Source organism: Anomaloglossus baeobatrachus, chromosome 2 (assembly GCF_048569485.1).
Source record: "Anomaloglossus baeobatrachus isolate aAnoBae1 chromosome 2, aAnoBae1.hap1, whole genome shotgun sequence".
Lineage (NCBI taxonomy): Eukaryota > Metazoa > Chordata > Amphibia > Anura > Aromobatidae > Anomaloglossus > Anomaloglossus baeobatrachus.
The window spans coordinates 327,791,036-327,812,123 of NC_134354.1; the positions used below are offsets into that span (position 1 = coordinate 327,791,036).

Below are 21,088 nucleotides of genomic sequence, written 5' to 3' on the forward strand. Positions count from 1 at the left end.
GCACGTTATTTCGGTGCGTTATTGGTGCGTTTAATGCAGGTGCGCCAATCCTTCACGCAAGAAATTTCTTAAGAAAAATCCTTTAGAGTGCGCACAGAACCTTACATGTATCGCAAGTAATTCGCTAATCAAATAAGTTCTGGAAATATCTGACTCCTGGTCTTTGCGCTAAACCGAAGTCTTTTTCCTGTTCACCAATACTGAGGAACCACACCTTATACCCATATCTACCTTGCACATATCCAACATTATTCCTGATCTCAAAATATCAATTTTGAGTTGACTTTTCAAATGTCTTTTATGCCTTGAAGGCTGGAGTATAAAGAATGTTTGCATACCCCCGCCCCCTAATACCACAGCTGCTCACTGTCCCTGTACATCACAACACTAGGTCAGGCATTGTGCCATGGTTATGCCCCAAGTCTAGTTGAAAGATGTTCCAGCACATGCTTTGATGTTACCACAACAATACAAAAAAAAAAAAAAAAAAAAAGAAGAAGAAGCGCATGTGCAGAGATGTCCAGGGCCTGGTTGTCGCTGTTAAGTCCTGACCTAATGTGAAGACACCCTGGGTCTCAGCACGAAGTCGTGGTAAACGGCATATCAAAACCAAACCTATAGCAGAGGTGGCAGGGAGGAATTTAAATTAAATACTTCACATCCCCAACACATACAAAAGTTATCCATGACCTTCTGAGGGTGGTGAGGTGAAAACACCTAGTGGTAAAAGGAAAGAGGGGGGGAGGAATACAAACCAATCAGCAAACAGTCTGAAGTTTATTTTTAATTTTTAGTTAACAGGCACTGCAAATCAGGCAGGATGAAACATGATAAAAGGCCACTTTGCCAAACCGCATAATAAATTTTACCATAAAAACCATTAACATTAACCTGGTAGATGCATCACATTAGGATGGACACTTCAATTCATTAGCTGCCTATCTTAAGATTGGACAGTTGACATTTCATGGAGGGAATATGAGCAGAGAGTGAGGTTTTAACTATTAAAAATAAGCAAAGAAAGCTGCCACTCTACTCATTAAATAAAAACAAATCCCATAAAAGCATCATGTGCCAAAATAGCATAAAATAAAAGTAAAACAAAGTTCTGCATTGTTAAAAAAATTGATAAAAAATAGTATTTCAAACTGTACAGTCACCAGAAGTACACAGTTATCAAAATTCACAGTTTACTTTGCATCTCCAGAAGCTTCGGTTTTCTGTGCCTGGAAGGGAAAAAAAAAAATATAACTAAAGAGAAATAAAAATTGTAATTTCTGATTACTGTAGTTTAAGACAGGTTGACAGTTCAAACCTGATCCGACTTTGCCTCTCCATTTTCTGAAGCATTGCTGGCATCTTTTCCAGAATCTGTCTTTCCTTTTTTGCCTTTGGGAGCCTTGTCAGCCTTCTAAAAATGGCAAGAATATGTCAATGAGTATTTTACACTCCCATTCTAAATGCAGTTGCACATGAAACAATAAGTATTTAGTAAGAGCTATATAATCTCTTAAAGTATATTTAAGTGTTCTAGAACCTCCACTGTTAAAGCATTGGTTGGGGTGTCACTATAAGGTATTCCAAACCATTATATTACAAGCCCATTAAAAGTGGCCATTACATGGTTTTAAAAAAAAAAAAAAAATTTTTAAAAGAACCAAGTCCTCAGTGGTGGATTCCTTTTAATGGCTAACTGAGCTAGTAATAGCAAGCTTTCAAGACTACTAAGGTCTTAGGCCCTGTGCGCATTTACCGGATTTTGCTGTGGATTTTCTGCATGTTTCGCTGCAGAAAATGTTCATAACATTTCTGCAGTGAGTCACCAGCAAAACCTATGGGGAAAAAAAAAATCCTGTGCGCACTAGGTGGATTTTAACAGCTGCATGTTTTGCTGCAGGATTCCCACAGCAAAAACAATTGCATGTCAATTCTTTTCCGCACATCGCTGCAGGATTTCACTCCATTGACTCCAATGTAATCGTGAAATCCCGCAGGGAATAACGCAGGCAGCAAATTCTGTGCGCTTCACTGCGTTTTCCTGCGTTATTCCCTGCGGTATTTCGTGGTTTACGTCCGGTAATGTACATCACTTGCCTGCGGTTTTGCAGGGAAGTGATGCCATTAACTCCAGGCTTGTTCATGGCAGCGTCTATGTGACAGCTGACATGATCAACCCGCAAGTAAAGTGAAAAAAAAAACCCAGAAAAATCCTTTATTTTAAATAAAACACAAACAAGCCTCGTTCACCCTTTTATTAACCCCTCCCGAAACAAAGCTCCGGCGTAATCCACAGCTCCGACGTCCTGCGATGCTTACATCCAGCCGCAACTGACAGACACTGCTGAATGCAGCCTCGCAACGAGACAGCAAAGCGGTAACTCCAGGGCATTTCCCACGGCCGGTAATGTGACCTCACTGCCGACCGTGAGAAATGCAGCGTGTGCTCACAGGGACTATCCCTCTGTCTGTCTATTCTTCTGTCTTTCTCTATATCAGAATGAAATGAATTTTTCCAATGTGCTTTATTGCATTGAATGCAATAAGCACATACCAACCCGCACGCGGCAAAACCGCGGCAATACTGCAAACAATACCGCGGTAAAACCGCAGCAAACCGCATGCGGTTTGCCGCGGTTTTTTACCGCGGGTGCGGTAATCTTTGAATACCTGCGGAATTTTCTTGAGAAAATTCCATTTTCCAGTGCGCACAGGGCCTTAGGTTCAGAACAAAACCTGAAGTCACATTTGTACACAACAGGACATAAAATGGAGCAACAAAGACAAGTTATGTGAAGTAAAACTATCACTATGGCAAGAGGAAAACTGTGGCCATAAATATTGCAGCAGTTCATAGATAACTTATCACTGACACTATGCTTATGTGAAGCAGAACTGTCTTAAGGGTACTTTGACACAACTTTTTTTTTTTAATGTGTGTCCTGAACTTTTATTGCAAAAACAGATCCAGTACAAATGAGTTTGTGCGGTACAGTCAGGATCCTGTGACTTGCAGTATTTTTTTTTTTTTTTTAATAACGCTACTTGTAGCGTTTGACCTGCATCCAAATACTGCATGTCACCGGAGCCTGACTGTCGCAAACGCATGTGAATGGTGGTATGCTGATCAAAAGGATCCTGTTTCTTGTACTGAGCATGCCCAGAAACCAGCCTGGTGCTCTCCACACCCATAAACTGCAAGTTTATGCAAGTTCAACAGGATCCAGTCCTATGCGGTTTGTGGGTTTTTTTGATGTCCGTCAAAAGAATGTATAAGAAAAAAAAACAAAAAAGCAAAACAAACCCCACACGGTAGTGTTAAAGTACCCTTACTGCTCCATTCTATGTCTTGTTGTATATAAGTGTGACTCTTCAGATTGTGTTATACTGAGCCTGATGGAGATTTGAGTAGTCTCAAAAGCTTATTACCTTTTACTGGCTAACTGAAGAGATTTTATCAACCACTGAGGACTCAGTTCTTTTAAACAATTTTTTTTTTCCCCTTCATCTCTACTGGCTAACACTGTACAAAGATATATTTTACCTGCATCACATGCATGGCACCTTGTTTGATATTTTCATGGACCAAAGACATATATGAGAAAGTTTGATCAGCGATAAGGCTCAAAATTGGACTGATCTGTGGCGACCACCAAGGCTGTGGAGCCTGAGTCATGGAGTCTGAGTCTGTTCATTTTGGTGGAGTCTGTATAAAATGGACAGACTCAGACTCCTAAAATATGTAATAAATTGGGTACAGTAGTTCAATGCAGAGTGTGCTGAATATTTTTTCATAGGAATTTGGGAAAGTTATGAAATGTCATAAATTGCTGTTCTATTCCTGATCTAAGGCTACATTTACACAGCATTTTTGCGGCATTTGAGGATACGTTTTCAGCTGCAAAAGCAGATCAGCTTTTTAATAAACTGCACCACCTGAAAGGTTTTTGAGCTCAAAGATAATGTTCTGCAAGATTACAAACTCAAAATTTAGGATTCAGTATGTGAGATGGAAGGCCACAGTGCTGTTTATGTAACTGAGGAACAAACAGAAGAATAGCAAGACACTGCTAACTCTGTTGTCCAACAGGACATGTACATGACGGCCTGTCAGGAGGGGAGGAAGGCTTGAAGAGCTCTCTATGGCACAAAGTTCCCGGAAATTGGGAGATGCCCTGTCCTCGAGAGGACTCCAACTCCCTTGAACAAAGTGACCCCGTTGGTGCGCTCCCCAGCCCTGTGCGCTGGCATCTGGTCACTGTATGAGACTTATTGCCCATGTGACAACCCCCCCTGCAGGTTCTGGGACTGTAGTAACCACCGGAGTGACAGACCAGGGAGAAGAGTTACTATATGGTCTAAACACTCGCCCAATTGTATCTGAGCAATCAAAACCTCCCTCTGCAACACCCGGGAATGTAACTGAACCGAGGGGACAGCTGGAATACAAAAAAAAAAAAAAACAAAACAGGGACCCCAGTAGAGACATGGCCTCCCGGAGGGTCTGGACCGCAGCCAAGATGACAGCTTGCACTTTTGCCTGTGGAAGTGGTGGATCGGGATATGATAGTAAGCATCCTTGGTCAATTACTGCCATGAAAGTTTTACTGCCGACCATACTGATTCCATTTTGAAGTGATGCCAGGGAATGATTTAATTTTCTCAAGTTGATATTCCTGAAAGTCCCATCTGGATACATATCTACATACTCCCTTGGGGAACTTCAACCAGGACTGCTTTTTGGACAAGCTTTTGCACTTCCTGCAGTAACACTAACTGGTACTCCCGATAGATTCTGGCCACATCAGGACAGGAAACCCACCAAAGAAAAGGTGGTACCTCTCCTCCACATCAGTAGGTTTACAGGGACAGAGAGGACCAACAAAAACAAAAAATGGTAATCGTATGTGAAAAACTTCAGCGCTCAGGCACTAAGGGAACTGTGTGGCGCTGCAGTAGGTCAAGGGAGGGTTGCGTGCAAAACACCCTCTGGATGCAGATTAAAGAATAGATAATGGAGACCACGGCGCTACCCACATGTGCATATAGTGGGAGAAACTTGAGTCAAGGGGCTCCTAGTGACTAACCAAAAAACGATGATCTGTATATAATGTGTGTATATGTGTAACTAACACACACACACACACACACAGCAAAAAGGGCAGATAAATAAAAAAAGTCAGATAAGGTAAAAATATGAGCAGCAATATTCAAAATCAGCAAAACAATTAAATACCTGAGATGGTGACTCTGTAGATGCCTTGTGAACAGGTATGGTGGTTTAATCAGTATACCAGTAGGGCAGCTGATTATTTCTTAAAACTAAGTTCAATAAATTGAATAAATAATGAAAAAATATAGTTTTCCAATTATAAATGATACATCAATACAAGTGTCCAATTCAGGACTTTGAGTTAAATGGTTGTTGTGAACAGGATGTATACTACTAGTGATTACCTAGTCTGAAAAAAATAGGTTATACAACCAATTTGGTTGATCCCAATAGGGCTGCTGTGCATCTGAGAAAAAGCGTGAGATTAGAACAAACCCAAAAGGGTTAATGCACAAGCAGATGAACGCTGAGATGTATATAAGCAGGATGAAAATGAAAGTGAAACCGTTTGTTGTGTATCTTGATAGCACAAAGTGTATTTCATATTATATTAGCCTCTTTTAATTGAAGCTGGAATGAATTCAGTATTAGTATTCAAATTCAATATGCATCTTGTAAACAACGTCCAGGATGCACAAACAGATCATAACGTGGCTTTACTGCAGGCACCCTAGTGCAGGTGAGAATGGATGGAAATGAATGCAAACTCACCATTACTTGTGGCTGCAATAGCAGGGGGTCTGTATTTGCTGTGGTGGAGGGGCAGGTGGTCGCTCCGTTGCAATGGAAACCCCCCACTGTTTGAGGAGCTAGGCTGCTGGGGATGGCTGTGCGCTGGCTGTGTCTGGGCACACCGGCCGGATGTAAACCCAGACACTCACCTAGTGCGCGATCAATTAACCGAGTGACGTCACACGCACGTTGAAAGCAATGAGCTACAGAGGCTCACTGGGGACAAAAGGCTTTCCAATGCGTTTGAGGGAAACTTTCCTCCTTCCTCAGGGAATTCCACGTTATGATCTGTTTGTGCATCCTGGACATGGTTTACAAGATGCATATTGAATTCTAATACTAATACTGTGAATTCATTCCAGCTTCAATTAAAAAAGGCTAATATAATGTGAAATACACTTTGCTATCACTCTCATTCTCATCCTGCTTATATACACATCTCAGCGTTCATCTGCTCATGCATTAACCCTTTTGGGTTTGTTCTAATCTCTCAGATGCACAGCAGCCCTATTGGGATCAAATTGGTTGTATAACCTATTTTTTCCAGACTTGGTCATCACTAGTAGTATACATCCTGTTCACAACCATTTAACTCCATCAAGTCCTGAATTGGACATTTGTATTGATGTATCCTTTATAATTGGAAAATATATTTTTCATTATTTATTCTCCAATTTATTGAACTTTATTTCTTAAAACTATCAGCTGCCCTACTGGTATACAGATTAAACCACCATACCTGTTCACAAGGCATCTACAGAGTCACCATTTCAGGTATTTAATTATTTTGCTGATTTTGAATATTGTGGCTCATTTTTACCTAATCTGAATATAATATTATATTTAATATATTTATATATTATATTATATTATATAGATCGTATTTTGGTTAAAGTCACTAAGAGCCCCTTGACTCACTTAAGTTTCTCCAAGTATATGCACATGTGGGTAGCGCAGTGGTCTCCATCTATTCTTTAAAAATTGGTAAATCACACCACCAAAAGAAAAAAAAAAAAAAAAGGAATACACCATTAACTATAAACACTCCCCGAAGGGTGCCCACAACCGGTGTACAGTGGGGGAACTAAGTGCTGTCATGGGCGTCTGAAAATCCCATTACTGGTAAGCAATTAAGATTTTTCCCTTCCGCCCATGACAGCACCACCTGAGAGATTTATAGAGATTAATCTTAGGGAGGGACCACCACTTGTAACAGTCTCCCAAAGGATAGGTCAGGTCAGTTGTGGAGGATACGTCCAGAATAGAGTGGCGAAAGAAGGTACAAGGGGATGACCAAGTAGCTGCCCAGCAGATGAGAGGCATCTGCGCTTTCTGCCCATGATTTAGATATTGCTCTAGTGGAGTGTGCCTTAATGCCCTGAGGAGCTGTGGCGCCCTTAGTTAAGTATGCCAGATTGATAGCGTCCCTGATCCACTTTGCCAAGGTCGCTCTAGTAGCCCCACTACCCTTAGATTTCCCCTGAAACGCAACAAATAGAACAAAGGAATGGAGAAAATCTCAGGTCCTATCTAGGTATGTGAGCAGGGCCCTCCTCACATTAACGAGTGTAACAGACTCCTCGTTATATGGGGCATCGCAAAAGGAAGCATGATTGCTTGTGAGCGATGAAAAGGGTGGTGTTTAGGACAGATCCCTTCCATCTTACATGATTTGGGTGTAAGGCTGTACTATGGACAATGCCTGAAAATCCCCCACCAGTCTGGCTGAGGCAAGTGCGACGAAGTAAAACCTTAAAGGGACAATAATTTAAGTGGAACATCCCCCAAGGGTTCAAGTGGCAGCTGTGTAAAAGGGCATCCAACACTAGATTGAAGTCCCACGGGGGAACCCTAGGAGTATGAACCGGCATGGACCTAGACTTTGATCTAATAAACTGGCTAACACATCCATTCTGTGCGAGACCACAATTAAAAATAGTGCCCAAGGCTGAGACCTGCATTTTGAGAGCCCCAACTCAGACCCCCTCAGGAGAAATGCCAATATGGTCGAGATGGGTGGGGGCTATCAGCCCGAGCCCCTGAATGAAGGAGAAAACGCTTCCAGACCCTCCCATAAATGGCTGTGGTGACCGGCTTCCTACTTCTAAGAAGGGTATCTACCAACCCCAGTGAAAAGCCCCGTTTAATAGTTTCCGTTCAACACCATGCCGTCAAATGGAGGGCTGGATCGTGGGGGTGATGAACTGGTTCCTGGGTGAGGAAATGTTGATAGTCTGGGAGACATCCTCCGAAGCCAGGAAAACCCATGCTCTTTTCGGCCAGAAGGGGGCAATGAGAATGATATTGGTTCAGTCTTCCCTTATTTTCCGGAGTACCAAAGGCGGAAATGCATAAAGGAGACCTGTCGACCAGGATATCTGGAAGGAATCCATCGCAAACGGACTGTCTCTGGGGTTGAGTGACCAGAACTTGTCCACCTTCCGATTCGCTTTGGTTGTTAACAGGTCCAGCACAGGTACACCCCACAGAAGTGTGATCTGGTGAAAGACTTCTGGGTTCAGAGACCATTCCCCTGGCTGAGACTGTCTGCTTACTCATTGTCTGCTGCCCTGAGAGCTGTAAAGGAGGGAGATGTTATTCGGCCAGCTGAAAAATCCGAAGGGCCAGTGTCAGAAGCGTCTGGGACCTGGAGCCTCTCTGATGACTCACCTTGTTGTCCGAAAATATCTGTACATGGCGTCCCTATAAGGATGATAAGAACTGACTATTGTCTGATTTGGGAGAGCCAAGGAACCCCTGTCTGCAGATGAGAAGTGTCCTGCCACCAGCCGAGGGAGTGCAAAGTGTCTTCTGACAAACATTTCCCGTCCTAAACAGCTTCCGGACTGTCTTTGAAACCTCAGGACTTCCATATTTAGGACTCTCGAATGCAGTTGAGCCCACCACACCCCCGAAATGCAAAAGGTTAGAGTTCTGACTAGAGACATAACTTGTCGCAAGGTCATGCATGGGTGACTCCTTACTGAAGACATTAAAGACTGTATCCTGGCGATTTTTTCTTTGGGTAGGTGGCACAACTGACTGGTTGAATCTAGGATCAGACCTAGGAAGACCTGACACTGGAGAGGTTGAAGTCCGGATTTCAACCAATTCACAATCCATCCCAGGCTCTAGGATTGAAGTGACCCTGGACACCTGATCTATACATTTCTTCTCCGACTGACCCACTAAGGAAGTTGTCGAAGTTCAGGATTTTTAAACGTCCTGTTCCCTGACATGCGCCAAGACCTCTGCGATCACCTTGAAGATTCTCGGGGCCATAGAAAGCCCGAATTGCAGCGCTGTGAACTGGAAGTGTCTTAACTTTCCTGACATAGGCAGTGCGAATCTTAAAAGCAGATGGTGAGCCGGGTAAATAGGGATGAGCTCGTAGGCATCCTTTAGGTCAAGAACTACCATAAAACACTCTGGATATAAGAGCCGGATAGTCAACTTCATGGTCTCCATTTTGAAGGCTCGCTGAACCAGATGGCAATTCAACTTCTTTAAGTTTAGGATTGTATGGAAGGAGGAATCTGGTTTCTGAAAAGGAACAAAGGGGAGTAAAAGCCTTCCCCCTTCTGTCCCTTGGGGACTTCTTGAATGACCTTTGAGAGAAGAGTCACCACTAGAGTTGAGCGCGGTTCGAGGTTCTCCAGTTCACGGCTCGAGTGATTTTGGGGGCTGTTCTAGATCGAACTAGAACGCGAGCTTTTTGCTAAAGCTCGATAGTTCTAGATACGTTCGAGAACGGTTCTAGCAGCAAAAAGACAAGCTAATTACTAGCTGGCTGTCCGCTGTATACTGTAAGTCACTGTGACTCACTACTATGAGATTTCAGCGTCTAGTGTGCTGGAACAGCACATTCAGATCACTGCTGTTTGGATAATGGCGATCGTCTGGATAATGGCGTCCCGTCTAGTGTGTGGGAACAGCACATTCAGATCACTGCTGTTTGGATAATGGCGATCGCCATTTTTTTTTTCCTTGTCTTCCTTCCCTAAGCGCGCGTGTGTAGTGGGGCGGGCCAACATGTTAGCCAATCCCAGACACACACACACAGCTAAGTGGACTTTTAGCCAGAGAAGCAACGGCATGTGTGATAGGATGTCCATGTCACATGTCCATGCGTTATAAGAACGGACATTTTCCTCCAGCACGCCATTATCTGCCTTCTGCGTCTGGGTGTCAGTCACCGCTGGCGTAGCTCCTGTCTCAGATACTGCTGTGTACGCTCTATACACAGTGCTATACAGAATAGGGATAGAAGTTTCTATTAGTCCTTGTAAGGGCTAATACCGGCAGGGTCAGAGCCATAGGTGACAGTCAGGTCTGTGAAAACAGATTTTAACAGCTACACAAGATGACAGCGTCTGCGTAGCTAAAGTCAGGGATTTCCTCGCTGCATTTCCCCATTAGGAGGGATAGAAAGGGAGGCTTCCTTTCCTCTACCCAGACCCACAACCCTGACACTGTACCCTCCTGCCCTTTGCACACTCAAGCTCATTGTTACTAAGCCATTATACTAGCAAACACTGAGGAAACTTAGTGGCATCCTAAAAGTGGCTGTTGGACTTCCATTAGTGTCCCACTGGTGCAAAGCTATTTGCAGCACCACTGCATTGCACACGCAAACTCATTGTTACTAAGCCATTATACTAGCAAACTATGCTGCCAGTTTAAGGGCCGTAGTTGCATTGTCAGGGATAATTATTGTTTATTCTGTTAATAAAGCTAGACAACCGCTGAAATCTACACCACCTCTCAATTTTTACTACCACATTTTAAGTGTACAATCTTGTCGCAATCAAAATGAGTGGCAAAATGACAGATGCTGGTGGAAAGGGGGAATAGGAGTGTTGGAAAAGGGAAAAAAAAAAAAAAAAAAAAAAAAAGGGTTTGTCCATGGGGAAGGTGGCAAAGCTCCATTAACATCTGCTGAAGACAGACCATCTTCCAGCAAAAGTAAGATGTCTACTACTTACCGTGGACAATCCGATGTGCTCCCTTTTTTACGGACACGAACTGGAACAAAGGTAGATGGCCAAAAGGAAAATGCTTGAATGGATCTCAAGTGGTCCAACAAGTGCCCTCTCCGCCACCTCAACTACCGCATCCAAAAAACACCAGTCCTCTGAGTTGTCATCCAAATCACACTTGCTTTCTCCCAGCTCTGAAGTCTCCATCCGCCCTGCACAGTATGGTGGAACTGAGATGGCTGAGTCTGCAGAGCTGTTCAGTCACACTATAGCCTGGGAATCAGAGGTCTGCTCCCAAGCTACAGTGAGTACAGACCAGGAAATGGTCTGCAGTGATGCCCAGAACCTTTGTGACCCTGATTCAGGCCGTGAGGACCAAGTTTGAGCATAATGTTGACCCTTTTTCACAAACTGTAACACCTGTTATAGACAATGAGGAACATACTGATGACGAGACGCAGATACCAGATTGGGATGACAACTTAAATATTCGGTCAGGGCAAGAAGAGGCTCGGTCTGAGGGTGAGGGGAGTGCAAACACAACAATTGATGAGGAAGTTCTAGATCCCACCTACTGTCAACCCACAGTCAGGCACTCGAGGAGGTCAACAGAGGCGGTGGAGGAGGATGCAACCGACGACGAAGTTACCTTGCGCCTTCCTGGACAGAGTCGGAGCACTGGTAGCACGTCTACAACTGCATCCTCAGCCACCACTCTGCCTCTGAGCACTAGTCGGGGTGGATCAGCAGGTCGCATGCCCTCTAAGCCTTGCCTGGTCCTTTTTTGACATAGCAAAAGATCGCCCAAATTATGTGATCTGTAAAATTTGTCATGATTCTGTTAGTAGAGGGCAAAACCTCAGCAGTTTGACAACTTCCATGAATCGTCATATGATATTTTATTCATATGTCCCAGTGGGAAGCTCACCGTGCTGCAATGCGGCCTAGCGGAGCGAACCATCCACCGCCTGCCCCTTCCAGTGCATCCGCGCGCTCATCTTCTAGGACTGTGGGGACAGCTGTCACACCTGGTTTTCCACACACAACTTCGACCACTGTAACCGCAACAGGCAGTTTGCTTGGTAGGTCGTCAGTTGGTTTGGAAGGGGAAACAAGTGCGTGTGTACAAGCTCTCAGACATAGATAGCACCAACGTTGGATGAAGGCAACATCATGGCTACGCCTGCACTTTCCTCAAACCTGCATTTTTCCAGGGACACCCTACTCAACACCGTCTACACACAGCAGCCAGATCTGTCCCTCAGATGTGGGCAAATAAAAGGCCATTTCCTGCGACCCATGACAAAGCTAAGAGGTTGACTTTATCCCTCTAAGCTCTTGGCTACCGAAATGCTGCCTTTCCGCCTGGTGGACACAGGATTTTAGAGACCTTATGTCTGTCGCTGTGCCCCAGTACCAGATGCCCAGTCGCCACTACTTCTCTAAGAAAGGTGTGCCTGCGCTACACCACCATGTCGCACACAACATCACCGCTTCCTTGAGAAACTGTGTGAACGGGTGCATTTCACCACCGATACTTGGACCAGTAAGCATGGACAGGGACATTACATGTCACTGACTGGGCACTGGGCAACTATGGTGATAGATGGTGAAGGGTCTGCTGCACAAGTCTTGCCGTCTCCACGACTTGTGTGTCATCCCTCTGTCTGTCCAAGTTCCGCCACTGCTTCTGCCTCCTCCACCTCATCTGGGTCCTCCACCTCCGCCCCAAGCCTGCCTGGTCAGGCCACCAGCGTTCTCACTGCGCAGAAGGAATCACGCACCCCTCATTACTATGCTGCAGCAGAGCGCAACGGCATCAGGCGGTCTTTAGCTTGACATGTCTTGGGAATAGGAGTCACACAGCTGAGGAGTTGTGGGCAGCTCTGGAGACTGAGTTTAATAAATGGTTGTCTCCACTCAACCTGCAGCCTGGTAAGGCCGTGTGCGACAATGCTGCAAACCTGGGTGCGGCCCTTCGCCTGGGCAAGGTGACACGTACCTTGTATGGCTCACGTGTTGAACCTTGTCGTGCAGCAATTTTTAAACACACTATCCCGGCCTAGATGGCCTTCTGAACAGGGCACGAAAACCTGTCTGCTCACTTCCGCCGTTCAACCACCGCTGCTGAGCGACTTGCATCACTCCAGACGTCTTTTGGCCTGCCGGTTCATCTCCTGAAATGCGATGTGGCGACACGCTGGCATTCGACACTCCACATGTTACAGCGACTGGCAGCACCGCCGAGCCCTGGTGCAATACGTCATGACGTATAGCCTTGGCCAACGAGATGCAGAGGTGGGGCAGATCACCCTGATGGAGTGGTCTCAGATCAAGGACCTATGCACCCTTCTGCACAGTTTCGACATGGCGACGAATATGTTTAGCGCTGACAATGCCATTATCAGCATGACAATTCCAGTCATTTACATGCTGGAGCACACGCTAAACACTATTCGGACTCAGGGGGTGGGACAACAGGAGGATTCATATGCGCAAGACACAACAACATCACCAAGGTCCAGACGTTCATCATCACCAACGCGGCAGGCATGGGACCATGGGGGACAGGGATCAACAAGGGCACATGGTAGCAGGCGAAATGTTGAGGAAGGTGCAGGAGAACATGAAGAAATGGAGGACGAACTGTCCATGGACATGGAAGACTCAGCGGATAAGGGAGACCTTGGTCAAATTTCAGTTGAAAGAGGTTGGGGGGAGATGTCAGAGGAAGAAAGAACGGTTAGCACCTCTATGCCACAAACACAGCGTGGACTTGGTCCGCATGGCTGCGCAAGACACATGAGTGCCTTCTTGCTGCACTACCTCCAACATGACCCTCGTATTGTCAAAATTAGAAGTGATGAGGACTACTGGCTTCCCACACTATTAGATCCCCGGTACAAGTCCAAATTTTGTGACAATTCCAGCCATAGAAAGGGACGCACGTATGCAGGAGTATCAGCAGAAGCTGTTACTCGATCTTCGCTCGGCTTTTCCACCAAACCACCGTGCAGGTGCAGGGAGTGAATCTCCCAGTTGTAACTTGACAAACATGGGACGGTCTCGTCATCTTCAACAGTCTACCCGTACCAGTAGCACCGTATCTGGTGCTGGTAACAAATTTTATTGAATCTTTTCATAATTTTTTTAGACCCTCCTTTGCAAGGCCACCAGAGACAACAAGTCTGACACAGTCAACGACTGGAGAGGATGATACAGGAGTATCTCCAAATGAACATCGATGCCATTACTTTGCAAATGGAGCCTTGCTCATTTTGGGCTTCAAATCTTGAAAAATGGCCAGAGCTCTCCACTTACGCCTTGGAGATTTTGTCGTGTCCAGCTGCCAGCGTTGTCTCTGAACGTGTCTTCAGTGCTGCTGGGTGTGTGCTGACAGATAAGCGCACGCGTCTGTCCAGTGACAATGTGAACAGACTAACGTTCATCAAAATGAACAAGTCATGGATCCACAAGGAATTTACTACCCCTGTGTAATCCTGGGGAGAGTAAATGCTTGTGGATTTGGAATGTGCTTGATGCAAATCTAGCTGTGAAGTGTACAACTAGGGCACAAGTGCTGCCACTGATGGGATGTCTGTGTTGCCCAATTTTTGGAAAAATGGGAGACTCCGCTTTGAGTAACACTTGCTGTGTTTTTAAAAATGATCCAAGATGCACAGAGCTGGGATCAGGAAAGACTGCTACCTACCCCGGTGTCATCCTGGGGACGGTTAAGTATGGCGTATTTTTGAATGTGCTTGATGCAAATCTAGCTGTGAAGTGTACAACTGGGGCACAAGTGCTGCCACTGAAGGGGTGGGTGTGTGTGTGGCCCAATTTTTGGAAAAAAGGGAGACTCCGCTTGGAGTCACCGCGGTGTTTTACATGATTTTAGAAGGGCGTGCCATGCCTATATCTGTGTCTCCTCTTTTTCCTTGTCCTGCTCTTTTGTTTTCGCATGAGTATATGTCCTTGTCACTTTCCCATGTGTTTGTGTTGTGTGAGTTGTTTGTCACCTTTTGGACACCTTTGAGGCTGTTTTCTAGGTGGTGTGTTTGTGATTGCCTGCCATTGTTTCCTATGCTGTTCGAGTTCGAACATTCGCCGAACTCGAACGAGACGTCTGTTCGGCTAACTGAACTAGAGCTGAACCACGACCGGTTCGCTCATCTCTAGTCACCACACTTCTGATTCCAAGGCTTGCTTCCTCACAGTTGACCGTAAAGATGTTCTAATTAGAGACCCCTAAAGGGCGAAGTGAACTCCAACTTTAAACCTTCCGCCATTATCTGAAGGAGCCATTTGTTAGTTGAAATGGTTTTCCAGGCCTTTAGAAGTGTGACTGCCTGCCCCCCACCTGATGCCTGGCATCATTGTGCTGGTTTGCTCTCAGAGTGTTTGCCAAAGAGAACCCTGAGGTACCCTTTCTACAGCCTAGAATGGTCCTGTGTTTTATGGGGCTTTTTCTACTGAGGGGAAAAAAAAAAAATATAAAAAAAAAAAACAAAAAAAAACCACACACTTCTCCGAAAGGGCTGGCTTCGAGAGGATGCCACAGGGAAGACTGGAAACCCTTCTTGTCAGACACCTTAGTAAGGATGTCATCTAGGCTGGATCCAAAGAGGCATGTACCCTCACATGGCATACTACACAGCTGTCCTTAGGAGGCAGGCGCTTGTCACTGCAGGGCGTAATCCTCCCGCTGCCGACTCCCAAGTGCCTCTCAGAAAACCATCTGCTTTTCTGTCCAGCTAGTCCTTAAGGAACCCCATGTCTTCAAATAGCAACGTAGTGGAGTGAGGCCTTGGCAATGGCGACATTAATCTTTGGGGTTCTATCCCAAGACGTTAATGCTTCTCAGTCCACTGGGTATTTCCTCTTAAGGGATGAGGAAAGATTCATCCTCCTATCCACCTTTCCCCACTGACCATCAATTAGACCTTGTACTTTCTGGGGAATTGGAAAACCTTTAAGTTATTTTTAGAATCCAATCCCCCAAACATGACATCCTGTGTCGATTCAGGTACCTTGGGGTCCACCATTCCCATAGTTGATCTCACCGCCTTTATTAAGGGGGCCCACATCAGCCGTAGGGAAACCGGGTCTACCTCCCTTGTCCGTAGAAGAGTTAAGAGTCGAACGAGGAGGAGCCCGATTAGGCTAACGACCCAGAGTTGTGTGCAGAACTCGCTGAGGTATCAAGACTGGATGGTTTTAAGTTAGGAGACGGTCTCTTGTCCCCCTTGAGGGATTTCAAGGAGGCCTGCACTTCTGCTCGGATAATGTTCCGTAGTTGAGGAAATACCTGGGCCTTCTTTCATCAGGGTCTGCTGAATACAGTCCAAACAGTACTTTGGTGTAGTCAGGTGACAGAGTGGAGTGGCATATTGCACATTCCTTATGATGCTGCTTTGAGGTGCATTTCTTGGGCTGCACCTAAGGGGAACATTGAGATGGGCCCTTAGTAATCGTGTCTGACCACAAGGCTCACTCAACCCCCTTCGCCCCCCCTTTAATTCTGGCTCAATACCGGATGTGGAGGCGGAGCTTTTTCCCCTGACCTGTTCCTCCTGGAACCAACCGCCCGCTCCCTGGACTGGAACCGGTGGTCTTGGAGTGCTCAGCCAAGCCCCGTTATAAGACCCATTGCTGCGACTCCTTGCTGCGGGGTGAATATCCTGCCATACTGAAAATGGTAGAAGGAATACTCACGTTCTGCTCGTCGGCCATGGTTTTTAAAGAATAAGGTCCGGTCCATGGGCGCTGCCATCCTGGATCCGTGTGCGGATGCATCCCCCAGTTACTTCCTGGTCGCTCTGTGCATGTCACCAGGGTCCCTGCATCACTTCTGGTCTTTACTCCAGCGTGCTGCACAGCAGGGACAAGCCTTCCAGCAGCCACAGTGAGTGCGCACAGCTCCGGAGCGACACTGGGCTGAGCTCCAGCTCCGCGCCTCACCACCGCAGAGTCCTAAGACCAGGGTGGTGGGTTTCCTGTCCTGATTTGGGCAGAACCTCTCTAGTGGTGCTGTCATGGGCGGAAGGGAAAGGTCTACCTCCCACCGGAGGAGAATTACCGGCCAGACTTCTTACCTCCCTGGAAAAGGTCAAACAGAAAACCTAACTGCCTTTTCTTAGTTTGACCACTTTTTCTGTGGCGCAGTCTTCCTCTTTGGGTACCTTCTCCTAAAGGAGTTAGTTCTAAAAGGAAACAGAAGGAAAAGTAGGAAAACCATTCCTGTCTCCAGCCTTCAAGGATATTAAGTTGCTTACCGAATAGGAAGTCACCACCGCCTGGTACTGCACACAACCTGGCCTGCGACTGAGTCCCCGGGCCAGCACTTCAGCCAAAGTGCCCTTCTAGCTTAGTTAGACAAAGCCACTGCCTTTGCCGTAAGACGAAGTGTGTCAGCCGATGCATTGGCAAGAAAAGCTGCGGCACCCTTAACTTGGGAAAATACGCAATTACTTACTGGTAATTGTTTCTGAACCCATGACTGCACCACACGAGAGGGAATCCACCCTTCAAGGACAGGAAACCTCCAGAATAAGAAGGGGCTGGACCTCTCCCCGCATCAGTTGGATTACAGAGCATGACAGGACCTCCGAAAAAGGCATCATTAAGACATACCCCGCAACCGTAACTTCCCAGTGAAGAGGAGCGAAAAATTAAACTAACACCACCTGAGTGCAGGGAGGGAATGTAAGGGTACTGTCATGGGTTCAGGAAAAAACATTACTGGTAACATTATGTATTTTTCTGGCACCCATGACTGCATCATGAGAGAGAGAGAATTACATAGAAAACCTAGGGAGGGACAGTCTGCAGAACCCTTCTCCCAAAAGGTGATGTTGGTAAATGACAAATCAAGGCGATTTTTTTATGGAAGAAAAAACAAAGTATGGAGGAGTTATGGACAAGGCCTGTAGGTCACTAACCCTGCGAGCTGAGGGGCAACCAGGAGAATTGTTTTGAGGGACATATCCAGGGAACAGAATTTCTGAAACTTCCTATTGTGTCTGGTTGCAGAGAGGTCTCTGGTTCCCCCACCTTTGTAATCCTGTTGAAAACGGTTTTAAAGTCCATTCTCCTTGGTGAAAGTGGTTGCTGCTGAGAAAGTCTGCCATAGTGTTTTCCTTCCCTCTGATGTGTATGGCCGATAGGGATTCTAGGTGAGCCTCTGCCAGAGCCATGATTCTGCTTGCAATGGTAATAAGATGCCTGGAGCAAGCAACTCCCTGGTGGTTGAGATATGCTACCGTTGTCTGACATAACTTTGACATGGCAACCCATCAGGGATGGAAGGAAGTGACCGAACGCTCTTCATACCGCCAGCAATTCCCTTTGTACTCAAGGAACTTTGAGCTCCTCCTCAAAACCATATTCCCTGAATGAAATGACTGCGCAAATATGCTCCCCTGCGCAAATGTGCTCCCCAACCATACAATCTTGCGTCAGTTGTCACCACCACTGGCTCTGGTACTGTCCAAGGCACCCCCCCCCCCCCACCCCTTTTAAATTGACTGGATTTAACCACCAATTGAGGGACTGCAGCATGCGAGGGCTGAGAACAATGAGACTGTTTAGGTGATCTCCGAGCGTCCTGATGTTGCAAGACATCCCACTGTAGGACCCTGGCGTCCGATTGAGCCCATCGGACTGCTGGGATGGCCGAAGTCAGGGAGCCCAGAAGGGACATTGCACCCCTGAGAGATATGCGATCTGTCCTCAGAATCTGTTCTATTCAGTTCTGAAGAGCTTCCACTTTGGAATTTGGTAGGTGACATTTAAGTATTTGAGTCCCAGAAACAGCTGAACCTTGGATGGGATTAATCTGGACTTCCCTTGGTTGATCAACCAGCCCAATTCCAGCAGGGAAGCCTGCACCTGCTGTTGAAAGGCTGCGCAATGTTGAGCTGAGGTGCCTACGATCAAGAAGTCGTCCACATAAGGAATAAGGACTTCACTCTGCTGCAGATAAGCAGTCACTTCTGCTATTAGCGTAGTGAAAATCCTTGGGGCTATTGCTAGACCAAAGGGGAGGGCTTTGTATTGAAAATGGCAGACCCAACTGCCCATGTGCAGGGCTACTCTGAGGAAGCTTTGGAATAGAGTGGATCAGGACATGATCGTATGCATCAAGCAAGTCTGACTGCCATGTGACATTGGGGATACAGATATTTCACTATGGATCTCACCGACTCCATTTTGAAGCTGTCTATCCGAAGGAACTTGAGCTTTCAGGTTTATTATGGTTTGATATGAACCATCAGGCTTCCTCAACAGAAAGGGTGGCGTAGAATCCTTCCCCTTGTTCTCGTTTGGGAACCTCCATCAGAACCCCTTTGAAGAGTTGTTGGATCTGTTTCCAAAGCCAGTTCTGCAGGAGATAGTCGTAGAGGAGTAATCATGAACCGTTGGGGAGGAGGGTGAAGGAAGGACAGCTGGAGGCCTTATCTAATTAGGCCCAGGATCCATGAACTTTACAATATCTTTTCCCAAGCTGGAAGGAAACGAGAGCCTCCCTCCGGCCAGGGAAAGTCACTGGGATGACTTTTTTGGTCTTTAGAGTGTCCCTTGAACATTAAACCATTTCCCGGCTTCTTTCTATCAGACCAGGTATTCCGATCCCTTTGTGGGGAGTTCCGGCAAACTTGCTTCTTTCGAAAGGACCGCCTTGAAGATGGAAAGGACGGAAAAGGAAAGCCACTTTTATCACTAGCCTTTTCAAGGAGGTCATCCAGGACTGGCCCAAATAGATACTCCTTGATAAGGGATGTTGCAAAGCTTACATTTTGTTTACATATCCCCCGGCCAGCATTAACCAAAGTGCTCTTCTAGCAGCATTAGAGAAGGATGCCGACTTTGCTGCCAAATTAGTGGAGTCCACCGAGGCGTCTGAAAGGAAGGCCGCTGCTCCCCGAAACCTGGAAAGGAACAAAGCAATTTCCTCCCTTAGTGCCTTTGATCTAACTGGTCTTCCAGTTAATCCATATTGTCAGGGATATTGCCGTACAGGTAGCAGCAATGGCAGGTCTCAGTCCTCCGGCAGAAGCCTCCCAGGTATTTTTAAGGAAGTGATCTGCTTTTTTTTTTTTATCTAATGGGTCTTTCAATGAACTCATGTCTTCAAATGGCAAGGCAAACTTTCTAGATGCCTTGGCGCCCGCAACATACAGTTTTGCAACCTTATCCCGGGTGGGGCAGGAGACCTCCTCAAATGGATATTTCCTCTTAAAGGCGCCAGGAAGGGAACACTTATCAGGTGTCTTCCATTCTCAGGCAAGTAAAGCTTGCACTTTATCTACGAGTGGGATGAAGTGCTGTTTTTTTCTGCTCCATGCCCCCAAACATCTGATCCTGGATAGATTTTTCGTCAGGGATGCCCATAGTCGACCGCACTGCCTTAACTTCCTCACGATCTCGTTGGGAAGCACTGGCGACCTCCGGAGTCGCTATCTGAAAAGGAGCGTGAAGTAGAGCCGGAAGAATCACATTCCCCATCAGAGTCCTCGTGAGTAGGAGAGGGGCTTAGCTGTCAGAGCTTTTAACCCCGGACAGGAATCGGAGGGATTCCCTGACCTCTTCAGTTATGATGGATCTCAGATTAGAGGCAAATCCCAGCTGTTCCTCTGACAGTCTGCCGAATGCAGTCCATGCACATAGTTCCTTACTACACAAAGCACATTCTTTATGTCTGGACTTTGACAAACTTTTGGCCTATTCCGATCCTAGAAAAAAAACAGACAAGACTGCTGGTTTAAAAATTGGTGAACTATTAGCCATCACTCACCCACAGATGCAAGAGGTATCAGGTCAGTAGGGACGTCATCTGACTTCCCTCCCTTAGAGGGTCTTCCCGTCATGGGTGCCAAAATCCGCCTTTCGCTGGCTGGAGCGGCCATCACTCGTCCCGGACCGCTTGTTTCCAGAGCCTGTGGTACTGCTATCCCAGCTACCTCTTTGCTGCCTCTTCTGGGAGGCAGCATCTTGATCAGAGTGTGGTTTTGGGAAAGAAGGGGGTCAAAGGAGACAGAACCGACCACTTGTCAGCCATGTTCTGAAGTGTGGCAGGTTGCAGACACCACTGGGAGGATGGCCTTTTTTTGTTTTTTTAAGAGAGCTGGCAACCCCTCCCATTGATTTCCAGATGTTATCCAACAGAGCGCCCAATAGGAAGGGACGCCCTGCGCATTGCCCGGACACCTCGCATGCCACAGCATGGCGCTCCCTCACAACCCGGAAGCGCCACAGCATCTGCAGC

At 46.3% G+C, this 21,088-nt stretch overlaps 1 protein-coding gene across 1 annotated transcript in view; it reads right to left on the bottom strand.

The window, feature by feature from the left end:
- Nucleotides 1-758: 758 nt before the first annotated feature.
- The window catches only part of HMGN2 (high mobility group nucleosomal binding domain 2), a 37,045-nt gene continuing 16,715 nt past the window's right edge, over nucleotides 759-21,088 (bottom strand). The window contains exons 5-6 of the mRNA XM_075333888.1: nucleotides 1,316-1,411; nucleotides 759-1,226 (exon numbers count right to left, since the gene is read on the bottom strand). Coding sequence (XP_075190003.1) covers nucleotides 1,191-1,226; nucleotides 1,316-1,411 — 132 coding nt within the window. The 3' untranslated portion in view covers nucleotides 759-1,190. The remainder of the gene's footprint in view (nucleotides 1,227-1,315; nucleotides 1,412-21,088) is intronic.